Source organism: Apteryx rowi, unplaced genomic scaffold, assembly GCF_003343035.1.
Source record: "Apteryx rowi isolate R43461 unplaced genomic scaffold, aptRow1 scaffold_512, whole genome shotgun sequence".
In the NCBI taxonomy this organism is placed as follows: Eukaryota; Metazoa; Chordata; class Aves; order Apterygiformes; family Apterygidae; genus Apteryx; species Apteryx rowi.
In genome coordinates this window covers 548,778-563,083 of record NW_020450775.1, presented here as the reverse complement: position 1 = coordinate 563,083, position 14,306 = coordinate 548,778, and the positions used below count along the sequence as shown (strand labels likewise).

Sequence of the window (14,306 nt, the reverse complement as noted above, 5' to 3'; positions counted from 1 at the left end):
TGCTGCAGGGCCACTGTGGGTGGGGGTGTGTGTGGGGGGGTGTGCACGGCGTGTGCCCGCCTGCCTCCCCTCCGCGCTCAACCCCGAATATCCCCTTCCCCTCCTGTGTTTTCGGCCGGCGCAGAGCAGGCAGCGGCGGCGGCGGTAGGCGAAGATGTCGGGTCAGACGCTGACAGATCGCATCGCAGCTGCTCAGTACAGCGTTACGGGATCAGCTGTAGCCAGAGCCGTCTGCAAAGCTACCACGCATGAAGTGATGGGGCCCAAGAAAAAGCACCTGGACTGTAAGCATCGCTTTCTGTGTCGGCAGTGCAGGCCTGGGGCTGAGGAAGCTGCCTGCAGGGCTTTCTAATGTGGCTTTAAGTGTTCTGGCCCTGGTGTGCATTGTAATCCAGCGGGCAAATCGTAAGGGTTATGAGAAATCTCTGAGAGAGGATGAGTTATTACTGCATTTCTTCTCTTACTGCATAATACAGCTCTTGCAGCCATTTTTTTTTCTCTTGACCCCTTGTTTCCTATCTAGGAAGGCAGTGCAGAGTGTGCCTTACAGAGCAGGGRCTCTGGAACAAGGAGGCCACAGGGCAAAATGGACACGCATTTGTCACTGCCTACTTCAGTCATGATTATGCTAGGCAGAGACGCAAACGCTATGCCAGGAGCTGGCCAAGTACTGACAGGAGCATGGCCACCTCCGCAGCAGACTTGTGAAGAGGTTTAGATGATGGCATCTTTAAATGGTAAGGTACTTGGATAACTGTAGGGCTGTAGATTGGATCAGCCGCTGGAGAGTTTAAGGGCTGCTGTTGAGGTCCCAACTGTCTAAGAGCAACTTCATGATCTGTCTGGTGGTTTGTATCACATTTTTTTGAAGATGGCTGGTGGCTTTGTCTCAAAGATCTTCAGCCTATTCTGGACTTGCATCAACTAGTTAATGCATGAAAGAAGCTTCAGGTCACAATGTTTCTGAAAATGTCATGAACTGGTAATGTTTTGTCTTGACAGTTTTACTTTCTACTATTCAACCCACTCTACTCTTGGTCCCTTCCTTATTTTTTATTTTTATTTTAAAAATGCTGACACATGGCAAAAAACACTTTAAAGAGGGTCTTACACCAAGCAGTCTCCTGGCTGCTGTCTGTTACTAAAAGTGGTGCAGGTGCATGTGAGTACAATTCTAATGAAGATGTAATTCTTAAAAACAGGTTGTATTACTTCTAGAAAATAACTCCAGATTTCAGTGCTAGTGACTTCATAGCTAACCCTTGAAGTGACATATGACATACCAGTCTTCAAGTATATCTAAATAATCTGTTGGAGATGCATGTCTAAGAGATGCTGATGTAAGCAACATTGACTGAAGACTTACTTAGGTCTAAATCTTTGTTTAAACAGACTGGCTGTTGTAATATCACATATATTTATCATTAAAGACAGAATAATCTCATCAGTGGGAGGAGATACGGCACATTCAAAATTGTGGACTATGAATGAAAGACAAATTCGCATGTAAAAAATGGCACCTGAGCTAAGTTGCTTAGGTATGTATTAGACTCAGGTTTTTAAACTTGAGACATCTCCTCAGAACTATCAATTGTTAAGCAATTCCTTGAACTCTATGACATCCTATTTGTGAACAAGAATTAAAATGGATCATATATATTGTAATGAGAGAGTAACGTTCATCCTCTGAAAGAGCAATACCTTAGTACATGCAGGAAGTACTGCTGGATGTGAAGGTAGATCTTTGAGTCACGTGGCTGATTGCATTTGAACTTGGATAAGTATCATTTGAAAATGTGGAGAAAGGACTGAAAGGTAAAACTTTCTGATGGCTTAAGATAAGTTTTGAGATGAAATGCAAAGGATTTAGATGATTAAAACTTAAAGTACCTGGGAAGATGATATGAGGTGGTTGGAGCAATGCTTTACAAAGAGACAAAAAGAAGAGGAGAAGAAATGATGTGGGGGACCAAGTACTACAGTGTTAAGCTATCTTATGCTCTGTAAGAGACGAATGGTAAGAGTGTGAAATAGTAAATGGAGCGCTACATTTAAAGGCTGTTTATGTCAGACTCAGAATTATAGTAATGGTGTGGTGGTTCTGCATCCTGTAAGGAACTCCATAATTTTATTTAGTGTCTTAGTGGCCAAGTGTCATGTCATTTAACCTATCTTCTCATGGTGCCCTGGTTGGCAGCTGGGCTTTGTGACTTAAATGGAGATATTGTTGAATGTATTTAACTCATAGCAGTGTGTCCAGCTGGTGAGGATGGGACACAAATGAGTCTGTTCTCAGATGTTTTCTGCAGAAGATACTAGTTCTGGAGGAGTGTAGAAAGATGACAGGTGACAAGTTATTTAATTAGTACTCACCTAAAAATTAGAGTAACTTGCTCTGAGGAGCCAAAGCATGATTTGAGCGTGTGGGTGTGTATAAAGGAGAAGACAAGAGAATTACGTGCCTTCTATGAACAGAAGCTGATCTGCTAAGTGTTTACCTTTCTGTGTTTGTGGTGTGGGGTTTTTTTGGGTTTTTTTTTGTTTGTTTTTGTTTTTTTTATTTGTATGGCTTACAAGTGCAGTCTTTAATATGGATGCAGGGTAGTGGCTGTCCTTTGGTGTGGTCTCTGGGTGCTACACCAGACTCTTTATACAAAGGAGAAGTCCGTAAGCATGATTAGGTTGATATCATATACTCATTAGTATGACTTACCATTTTCCTGAATTCCAGTTCTCATACTAGTGAGTTTCCAGCAAATGCTGGAAGTTAGTGCCACATGACGTTAAATGAATTCCCTGGTCTCTGTGAGGAGAGGAGGACTGTAATTACAGGATGACTGTGATGTTTTAGGGCAAGCCGTTGCAGTTAGCACATTAGAGCTCTGATGCTTTCAGATTTGCCAAACTGTTATAGTCCCTACCATAGTTTTTTCGTTCTAAGAGAAGTATGGTATGTTGTCTTAAAGTTACCGCAATGGTATGGGTTCATCTCCCTCAGCTAACTGTTGTGATACACAAATTGTAGTAAAATTAGGCATGTAAGGAAAGCATTTACATGGAGAAGTGGGGATTAGCAACTTGATTTTTGTGCAGTGAAAAGGCCATTGCAGAATGAGTGAGTGAGATATATATGGGTTATGCTAAAGATATTTGACCTGTGGTGATCCAGCTGGGAGGGCAGTCCTAGTGCATAGCATAGAAGATTTATTCTTAGAAATGTTCTGAAAGAAGTATTAAGGCTTCACTGAGGGTTTAATTGTGTGGGGTAAGTAAAAGCCATCTTCCAGTCTTGAATGCTGGTGATTCTGGTTGTATCAACAGGGTGAAGCTTTCAGAGAAAGGAAAGAAGACTTTCAGATATCAGAACACAAGTTGCATGAGAGAAATAAGTAGATCTGAACAGAGCGCTGTTTTTATAAAGGAGTTAACTCRGAAACAGATCATCAGCCTCTCATTTAGAGGAGTGAAATGGAAACTAGTGATGTTGTTAAATCTGCAGTTGGTTGTAACACAAGTTCCTGTTGCTGAAAATGCTCAGAATGGCTGGGTTTTCCCTTGACTGACTTTGTCAAGTGAACTACTGTGCAGCAGGAGGAAGTTCTGGAGTGCTTACTCTAAAAAGACCGTGTAATGCCTCCTTACTTTTTCAAAATAATTCATGTTAGGTAGAAGGCCCTTCCAGAGGCCTCGTTGAAAGCTGTAAGGTTTTCATGAAATGTGGAAACAGAGCAGCTGATGATCAGGACTCAATTTTCTGTGATTGTGGAGATGACCTGTGTATCTATAAGCGTTGTATCTGAAGTCTAAATCTGCGTACTGAGATGTAGCTGACAAACAAAGGCTCTAAGAGGACATATATAGTTTAATTCCTGCTGGGAACTGAAATGCAGGACTGGTGCCAGTATTTTGCTGATGCAGACACTTGTCCTTGCAGTGTTTTGCCTTGGTCCTGAAAATTGTAGGAATGGCTGAACATACTTGCATTACCATGGTCTTTAGTGTTGAATCAGAAGGGCCTAATGACTGAAAGCAATAGGTTAAACTTTATTCCCAAGGCTTAATACAGATAAAGGTACTAGGGCCCACAGGTTAGCCTTAGAAACATTTATCTCATTTTGGGGGAATGCTTATAGTTCTGTCTCTGGCTGTTGGGAAAGGTGGGAGCCAGTGGTGCTATCTGCAGTCACTGAGCCTCAGTGACTGGTACTGTTAACTCGAATGTGTATTTTGGAATCTTTTTTTGCTATTGAAGTGATTTGGAGAACGTTCCAAGTGTGTTGGCACTCATGTCCTTTTTCCAGCTGGAGTAGTGCAGACATATTAGTACTGCATTGCTCTGCAATCCAAGCAGCACTTTGTCTTTTTGGCTGTGGAAGTATCTTCAAAAAAGTTGCCCAGAACGTAATCTCTGTAGATTTTTACTAATGAAATTACTTGTGAATGTCTCAATGTATCTTGTATTGTAGTAGTTTGTCTTGTACATGGAGACCATGACAACAGATTCCGTTTAGAAGTTAGCACTGAAGATTAGTTGTAATGTGGTGTTTTGTTTTTTTCTTGTCACAGCTGGGGTTTAGTCTAAATTGCTAATTCCTCCTTGTCACCCTGATGAATCTCTCATCTCACACCTGAAAAGAAAAACTAAAAATCCAAGCAAGTGATTCTTTTTTTTTCTCTTTTATTTACTAATGGATCAGCACATCTTTTTTGTGTAAGAAGTTGTCATCAGTCTCCATGTTGAGTAGTTCTCTGTTTCTGTGGACTTCCCTCACATCATTTCCTAAAATAATATTGGAAACTTGCTTCATTTGGGAGTGTGCAGACCTCCAAATGGGAGTGTAAAATGTCTGCCATGGGTAAGGGGAGCTAATAAGAAAGCTTTTTGGATTAGTTGATCTTGAGTGTTTCAATGGCATAACTCTCAGTTCCCACCCTTGCCCCATTTAAGTGCTATTTTTAAGGCATATGTAATACCAACAGGATGCCCTTTCAGTTAAACTAAGACTAAGATCAATGTGTGGGTAATGGTGGAATAGCATTACTTGGCTAAGTAATATTGTTTAAAAATCTGTTTGAAACTGGACGGAAGTTAGAATCCATGTTAGGATTTAAAGGCTGAAACTTGGGCAGGATCACTTGATCTTGCACATCTAAACCATTCTGATTTTAAGCCTACTGAAGGTACTGTGTAAGGGAAAGGGGGATAAGCACAGTGTCATATTAAACTTACTGTTCTGTCATCTAAAAAGTGCAACTTGATAGAACTAGATTGATCATTCCTACCTTCCTCCATTAGCTTTTCCTTGGCTGGAAATATATATTCTTAGTCTGCTTCTAATAGTCATTATGATCTTTCCATTAAAAGTGTTCTGCCAAGGGCATGAGTGATAAATGTGGGGGCAAGTTAGGTTTTTCTGCAGTACTGACTTCCGTTCATAGACCTTGATAAAGGAGCAGCCATGTCTTTTCTGCTTTCTTTGAGGACTCGTGTATGTGAGATGGTCAGCATGACACTTGGCTACTTTTCCTTTACATAAATACAGTCTTGCTTTTTTGTTTTTTTTGTTTTTGTTCTGGCCAGATGGAAAGAATAAAGGGATTTTTCTCTCTTTTTCCTCTCGAAGAGCAGAACAGTAATACAGTGACCAATCCATACTTTTCATCAGCTCTATTTAGCAATTGAGTGTGGTCTCATCACAGTCTCAGTGTTACTCCCTTGCAGCCCAGGCAGCAGCAACTGAACTTCTTTAAAGATCTGCTATTTGGTTTCCTGTGGTTAATTTGATCTGTGGGTCTGATTTTCCTAGCCTGGCTCCTAAGYGCTACATCTCCACTGTGTACCTTTCCTGGGCCTGTCCCATTAGTGAAGACTTCTGTAAGGCCTCCAAGAAAGTGCTCTGTTAGTGTGGTAGGTCAGTTCTTCTGTGTGTCTGCCCTGTGCAGRATTCTCTGAAGTGCTTAAAAGTAGGTGGCAGTCACAGTAGCTCTGGAGGGCATACAGCACTTCTGATGCTTTTTGTCCTTGGTGCTTCTTGTTGAATGGAGAAAGCAGCAGCAGTGTGTGATACCTTTACCTCCTGGAGTCCTCTGGTATCTTGAGGCCCACTGCCAGTCTAAAGAATTTCCCTTCCAAGAATATTCTTTAAATTGAGATGAAACCCTAACTGAAAAAGAGTATTTGCTGCTAGGTTAGTCTTCACTTCTGACAAAATAGTAATATACCAGAGGCACACCTGCCTTTAGTATTTTTTTTGCCTATTTTCAAGGTATTTGAGACTACTTATGCTCTTCCTACCCAGCCCTGCCCTCTCTCCCCTCTCCCCCCAAAAAACAAACAAAAAACACCCCGAAAATGCACACAAAAAGGGAATGTCCCCTAGTCAGCTGCAGATGCATAGTATGGTGGAAGAAGCTTGCTCCAATTTATTAGGGAGAGGAAGGAAGGACATTGTATCCCTTCCCTTAGTCTTATTGTAGTCTATGGATCACTCAGTTTTGCCAAACAGTATCAGTATCTTAACATGTGCTGTTCCTTTTTGGAGCTTCTTTTCAAGGCACGGATCAGAATGTGGGTAATGGTGAAAGAGCACAAGTTCTTGCATGTGCATGTATACCTTAGACATAGTAGTAGTATCACCAACAAGTGTTTGATGAAACTTGATTCTCTGGACTTCAAGTACGTGGCATGCAGAACAGGAAAAATATTATGCCTGGATTGGAAGGATTTGTTTTATATACCATGAAAACTAAAAAGCAAGCAATAAGCCAATCAGGGTAAGAATCTTAGCACAGGACTCCTAGTGTCCTGTAAGAATGAGTAATCCAGCAGTAGACTGGACTCAAAACTAAATGGCATGATACAAGAAGCCTTCCTAGCAGCTTTGCAGGTGCTGATATGCAGCACGGCATTTGCTACAGTAGTCTTGTTCCCCTGTTCAGCGGTAGCAGTAAGATTTTAATGTGAAGCATCATTGGTATGTTGACATTAGAGTTTCCCACCCCATAAGACATGGCATGGTTGCTTAGCTTTGCCACTGGCCAAAATTTGGTTTGGATGAGAGCTTGATGGGTTAAACAAAACCTGAATAAAACAGATGTTGGCAATTGCTAGGAAGTAATCAAAATACTTGGCAGGGGATGGCTTGTCGTTTCACATATTATGCCTGCTTTTTCTGGAGTTTTGCAAGTCTCATGATAGACCCTAAAACAATTTATTAAAAATTTTAGTCTTGCTATTTTGATCTTGTTTATTTCAGCAAAGCTGTATGAAAACACTGTGAAAAACAATACAAACTAAGTTTTCCAAGAGTAGGCTCAGATTTATTTGATGAATAAAGCTAGTTGCCAGTAAGCTGCTTGTGCTCACAAGTTCATCTTTTTAGATTGTGAGACATAGTTGCTGAAGCAGTTGAGTTGTAGTCCACTAGGAGAGGGAATATATCAGCAGTCTGGACTAGTGCCACAAATAGTATTGGGCATTAGCCTTGAAAGATCTGACCATGTGTCCTTAGATGCAGGTGGAATATTAGAACAGTGTTTTTTCTGTGCTGCTGGTAAATGGTAGCATTCACTGGACACCTGAGGTTCACAGTTTATTCGTAGGTGCGGTATAGCAATTGGTAACACACTATATTGCCACTGACTTCCAGACTAACCAAGTCTAAATACTCTTCTRTTTTTCCTCCCTGTCCAGGATAACATGATGTCATGCTTCGTTTTAGATTCTATCTGTATCTTAATTTAGTTTAATGAAAGCAACTGGACGCTGAAAAGTCCTGATGTTGTGCTGGTGTTGTGTATTTGTGTAATCTGTACTCTGGCCTGTTGTGCTGAGACAAAGCGTCAGTTGCCTTTCCTAAAGAGTCTGTTTTTTTTTTTCTTGTTATTGATAAAACTCAAAACTTCTTGCAGGGGAGGTAATAGGTATGCTCATGCTTGAAGGCCATGAAGAAAATACACCTTGCTTCTAATATATGCACTGAGAACCGCAAACTGCTGACAAAAAATGCCTGGAGCTTGGGTCTGACTAGTGATATTGATTTAAGACCAAGGAAGGAGTTGACTATGTAGAACTATCACAGGTAGAAAGCAACTTGGCAGGAACTCCCAGTGCTGTAGTTGGGCCATGGAGCTCTAACAAAACAGCAAAGCTATGTACTTTGCCAAGGTGGCTTTACTTTCTCAAAGAAGGAATRAGAAAGAAAGCAGTGTTTGCAAGTTATTTCTAGGTATTAGGAGACCAGGGTTATGACTGAGACATTGKTTAAGCTAGATTGGGAAGTCTGGTGTCCACTTCAGCTAAGATTATTCTTCTGTGTATTGAAGGGACCAAAACCAGGCTTTTGCAAGAAAGTGTCTTAAACTTTGCTCCCCTAAAGGTGGGACAAAACTGTGGAATGACAACTGACAATATACTTGATCACTTCAAACTGAGTCTTAGCTTGGCACAACCCTGGATGACACAATGGCAACGGATGCTTCCATGGCAGATGGTCAGCTGTTAGCCTGCAGAGCCTGGCAGGCTCTTAGTTGCTCTGGCATACTTTCATTATCTCTTTAAGTCTAGCTGATAGTTTACAGAATGTTCTAAAATGGTACTCCATAGAAATGAGAAGATGTGACTGCTCAAAACACGAATAAAACATATCAACTTGTCACCCACACTTTAAACGTATGGGCATCTAGAAGTTTGAGGTGTGTGGGGGGGAGGGTCTCAAAATAAGGCAGTGATCTGTTATCTTGCCACAAAGCAGGACTCCATCAGCTAAAACATACATCTTTGCACATAATCGAAGATCCCACATACATGCACTGAAGTGGGAGTTTAAACTGCTTTTAACAGGACTCTTCTTTTTTCACCTCTCATTTCAGAGAGGGAAGGACTTGTATGAAGGGGGGAAACCAGCTGGCTTTTTTCCTTGCTCTGAGGGCTGTTATTTCTCATTAGAGGTTGAATATAGACACAAGCTTTAACACATCATTGCATCAGTTCTTTAGCAACCCTGGAGTTTTAAAACCCAGCCTTCTCAAATGGAGACTTGGGTTTGGATTTTGTTGCATGACTTTTGAATTCAAAGTACAGTTATTATGCTTATAGCTCTTACTCCAAGTTTTATAGCTTCATCTAAGCCTAATTAGGGGAGAATGTATGTTCTGCTAAGGGGCTGCAAACCGGAGGAAGTCAGCATATCTAGTGTGTGAATAGTTTGAAAATATGTGCAATTTATGAGTGTTTTAAATGCCAGAAACGAAACATCAGAACACTACTTTTCCATGTGAGCCTTGCCTGTGACTTTTTGATGCATTCCTTCATTCTAAAATATGTACAGTCTTTCTGGTTTTGTTAAGCTTTATTTAAACTTTGAATGGTTCTGCTATTTGTGACTGGCAAGAGTGTTAACAAAGTTTACTATATTTGGTGTAGGTGAACTTAAAGAACTTCCTTTTGTTTATCAGGAAGCTGGAAAATATGCTTAGTGTAATTGCCACTTCCTGGTATTCCAGGCTGGAGATCTGACTCTGCATAAAGTTTTGCTGACTGGCTTACATCCAGTATGATAGCTTCGCACTTTCCTGCTCATTAATAGCTTGAAATGAGACTTCTTCTGCCAGTGGTAAAAACATCTTCCAGATGCAGTGGTGATTTGGAACTGTTGGATAGCAAACTATTGTCACTTTTTAAAATGTTAGTAGTCCTAACAGCAGCTTCCAGCTCTCAGGCAGATGTTCATTGAAGTTTGTTAGCAGAATATTTTGCAGTGTTAAGAAATCTGCAGTATATGAAAGGCTGTAGGCTCCTGTTGAGTAGTAAAGTCTACTGGTAGTTGATGTTTGTTTCTCAAGGTTTCTGAGACTTAAGCCCAGCTGTCTGTGGCAGAAGCAAAGGGTTCTTGCTTAACTTGTGCAGTGTAAGGGAATTAACATCAAGGAACTGCATGTTTAGTTTCATCCTGTTGTATTTGGTTTGAGCAAGGAGAGAATAAAGCTTCTCCTAACCCTAAAGGACATCAGTCAGTTTGGTAAAACTTGTTTTAATGCACAACATTCACACCTGAGGCAGCGCATGTCTTGGGAATTAGGAACTCTGCATTGAGTTACAGATATGAGACAAAATGGACTGAAACCATTGCATCCATATTGTAAAGTGCTTGCTGCCTGATTGAAGCTGCCTGATTGAAACTGCTTCAGTGTGACTCTAGAAAAGCAAGAAGGTCGTACTCTTGTACTGTCTGCAAGAACAGGTTTGCATTACACTTGGTATCTTTTTTCCTGTAGGTATGCTCATATTTTCAACAGGACTGCCGGTGTGTTTTTTGTTGTAGGCATTTTCATTTGCAGTTAAGAATTTCAATCCATTTTGAGCTTTTAGTGGCTTGTAAACTCAATGAAGTGCACATATTCTCTCAACTTGCCTGGTTATTTTTCAGGCTGACTATACCTCTTCCCATGATATCCACAGACCAAATAGCTGGACTCTTAAAAGAATCCTGCTGAGGCAGTAGCATAAATATGGGTTGTTGTTTAGATATTGAAAGCTAGATCTGTCAGCCACTGAGGCCACGTACTCAACAGCTGACCTGTTTCTAGCATGCAGGCCTCAGCTATTTGACGTATCACTGAAGTTGCCTGCATATTGTCTCACTCCCCCGTGCCCCCCTAGATTTTTATGTATTCACAATGTGTAACAGCTAAGCAATGTGGCTGATACATCAGACTGCATCCATTATATGTCTAAGTCAGTTTTGTAGTGGATTACAAACAGATGTTTTAGACAGAATTGATAGTCTGGTGAAAGAGTTTCACTTCCACAGGTTTATTAAAATCAAACACTCTTCTTGGAGAAGCAGAGCATCATGGGGGTGGAAAGCACTAAACAGGGTTCACTCTTCTCAGAATAAAAACAACAACAGCATGGCAACTCAGATAGCTTTTGTACTATGCCTCAATTACCACTTTCTGCCAGATGTAGTTGGGGTATAAGCTCAACAGAAAATGTAAAAGTTAGTTAGAAAATACTCTAGTTCAGAGATTACTGTAAATTATTGCATACTGCTGTGGCGAACAATGGCATCCTTACTTAGTGAAGCAATGCTGTTCTCGATAACAGCTGCAGTAGATATGTTATTGATACTCCAGTAAACAGCTAAATGGTAAGAATTATGAGTTGATACAACCAATAGGTAATGTTAGGGGTTGCTCATTGTTATGGAAAGATAATCACAAGCCACAGCTGGAATCCTGGTGTCCACTTACTGTAGTCAATTAACTAGAACATGTTGACTTTTATCCTTTTAAGTGATAATCTTACATTTATACCCCCTTTAAACTTGCTCTTGCTCTATACAACAGAAACAAAGTTTCTGTATAATGTAGTGCAGAGATCAACAGAACTGTGGCTCTAATTTTTGTAGCTATGGAGAGAACAATTTGACACTTAAGGGCAGATCTAAAAAATGCTTTGAAGACTTGAAGATTGGCTGATGGCTGCAGCTCACTTAAAAAGGCATCATAAGAAAAACTACCCAAACCAGAAGATGGCTTCGTATGTCTTCTCTAAATTAGTATGTATTCTCATTAAGACTTCCAGGTTTGAACTGATGAAGGAACTGGTAGAATGAAGTCTGAGATATGCCATGCTGGAGAAAATTTACTGTTCTATTCAAAAAGTTATTGGTCAAATGCTTAACACAAAGCTTTCTCCTTCTAATGGTAAGGTTTCTTCCATGCCCTTCTTCCCATACTGAGCCTGGAGTTTAAGACGCCATATTAAAAGAAGATGGGTAATGGCATTTCTCTGAGGCAACTGCTTTTATATTGTAACTTTATCACTATCACTCAGTGTCCACCAAATTAAGTGGTGTTCTGTATTTCTTAACTATTGAGAGCTGTCCAAGAAGTCTAGTAAAAAGGAGGTTTGTTGCTGAGTTGGTGTTTGTTGCAAACCGGTAAAATATAGAAGTGGCACTTCAGACTCCAAAATTACTTGATGTTTCATAGCATCATAAGTAAAACTGCTTGATTCTTGTCTTTGAGCAGAAAAGTACACATAGCTGTTGACCTTGTTATGCAACAGGGTTTGGATGGGGAGAAGGTCTGGGGTGGGGACTCTGAAAGTGAGGAGGGGAACATCAGAGCAGGAATTCCTCTTTTTTCYCCTCCTTTGTTGAACCTGCATTCTTGCTTGAGAAAAATTCTTTGGTATTCAAAGTGAGTAAATTCTGTAAAAACTACGTTCAAGACTGAGCTGCTTATTTCTGTGGGCAGGGAAGAGGATTCCATGCTTAATGATTAAGGCTTTTCCCACAGTAAAGCCACCTGAAAAAGCTACCGTGAAGAAGAAAATGAACAGTATTCTTTGGCTGTGGGCCTTCTCCTGTTTGCTTGGTGTTCTGGCTTCATACATGCAAGACTAAAAAGCTGCTTTCCTTAATACATTTGTACTAGAGAGCTTACCTCTGACCTGTGTTCTGGGTGACACCCCCTATTGTTGCAGATACTTAATTCCTGAGTAGAATCGATGCTTTTAACTTTCTGAATAGTTGGATCTTGGGTGTCAGTAAGGTCTCAGACTTAATTCATAGAATATATTCATCACTAATGAATTAGCAGTCTTGAAGACAATACTCAGTACATCAATGACTACTTCTTAAACTTGAGCGTCTGCAGCTGGCCTGAATGTCATCTTTCAGTTGTATCACCTTCAAGGAGGGAACTCGCATGTAAACACTAAAGGCAATATATTCTCCCACAGAGTCAGTGAGGCTAAGTTTTGGGAACTTTTAAGTAAAAGGTACTCATAACTCATGGAACTTCAGGAAGTTGCTTATGGTAAGAATTTTTTAACACTGTATAATCACACTTTTCATCTTTATTAACACTTAGGGAAACAACTGCCTTGATTTGTACCCTTTCAGATCCAATAGAAGACTGCTTGACAGTTATCTTTTATGTTGCCCTTTGCAAGAGAGCTTCAACTGAACCTTTCATGAGGAAAAACTATGTATATATAAATCATTAAGGACCAGAAGGAATGTAAATCTAACTGAACTGACTTAATACTGTTAATGAGCTTGGATGGTTTTTGCAGATGACTTAAAGGCTAAATATCTTACTTTGGTATGGGAGGGAAGGAAGGGTGCAGAACATCAAAGTGAGTTGGAATAAGATGCAGCAATATATATGGGAAGTGGATTTTTCAGCTTTGTTTTTGAAATGGGTGTTTGCTGATACAGGAAGCTGTGCTCTGCTGTATTTAAAAAGGAGTAGTGTGAGAGTAAGATGATTCTAAGACTAATTAAACTCTCAATTTGAGAAATAATTGCTCCAACAGAGGTCTGCTGCTACACTAAAACTACTGCCCTGTCTCTCCTCTGCCTCTTCATGTGGTGGATGAWAATGAAAAATAATTTTTTTTTCTTGTTATGAAAAAACTCTTAATACTATGTGTTGGCAGAAAGGAAGAAATTGTAAACATAGGTTGTCTTGGTGTAGGCTGCAACTGTGCATTCAATGACTGACTGCCACAGGCACTCAAACTTCAGGATATGTAGCGAAGATTTGTCTTGACTAAAGTCTCTGAGATCTGTTGAGGAAGAAGGATGTCTGTGAGGTAAGGCTGGAGAGAGCAGGTGGCAGTTTCCCCAGGTATTTGTGTCATTGGCACAGTGACTATAGTTGCATTAAAGGGAAAGTCTTTATACTACCTAGAGAGCATGCACTTTGTGGAAGATTTTATTTAAGTTTGTAGAGTTGGTATGAGCTTGAAAGTGCATAGGGAATATCTGGAAGATGATGGACTTTGACAAAGGGTAGGCTTGATAGGGTCAAGATGAGATCTAGTAGCTCTTGGCATAGACTTTTGGGGAGGAAGGAAGAGACGGCAAGGGTTGCTGTTGTGCTTAGGGAGATTATTACAAGCCAGATCATGGTGTATGTTTAGTGGAGATCAGGCAAACTGGGGAAAGAGGGGGCGAAGCTAAACTTTAACCTGCAGTTAAATTCCAGACTGTCCTTTCTGGAACTGCCTGATGGTCAAAGCTGACATTAAATCATTTAACATTCCCTCAAACAGGTACTGTAGAAGCAGAAACAGATAACTTTGTTCTGCTTTCCCATACAGTTCTGTGCAGTCTTCTGTCAAACTGGAAGTTCAGCTCTTGCAGTGGCTAGCATAACAGTGCAATAGCTTCCTGATAAGACTCTCACTTCTTGCAAAGGAGGACTTCTGTTACTTGTCCAATTAACTTCTTTGGTTGAGGCTCCTAAACCCTTACTTTAAGCCACTTCTTTCCATTCTTAACCAGCCC

The 14,306-nt window shown here is 40.4% G+C and overlaps 1 protein-coding gene across 4 annotated transcripts in view; it reads left to right on the top strand.

Annotated features, from left to right (window-relative positions):
• Positions 1 to 154: 154 nt before the first annotated feature.
• The window catches only part of SNAP91 (synaptosome associated protein 91), a 71,238-nt gene continuing 57,086 nt past the window's right edge, over positions 155 to 14,306 (top strand). For all 4 annotated transcript variants that reach the window (XM_026080249.1, XM_026080248.1, XM_026080246.1 and 1 more), the window contains exon 1: positions 155 to 284. In XM_026080249.1, the coding sequence (XP_025936034.1) occupies positions 155 to 284 (130 nt within the window). The remainder of the gene's footprint in view (positions 285 to 14,306) is intronic.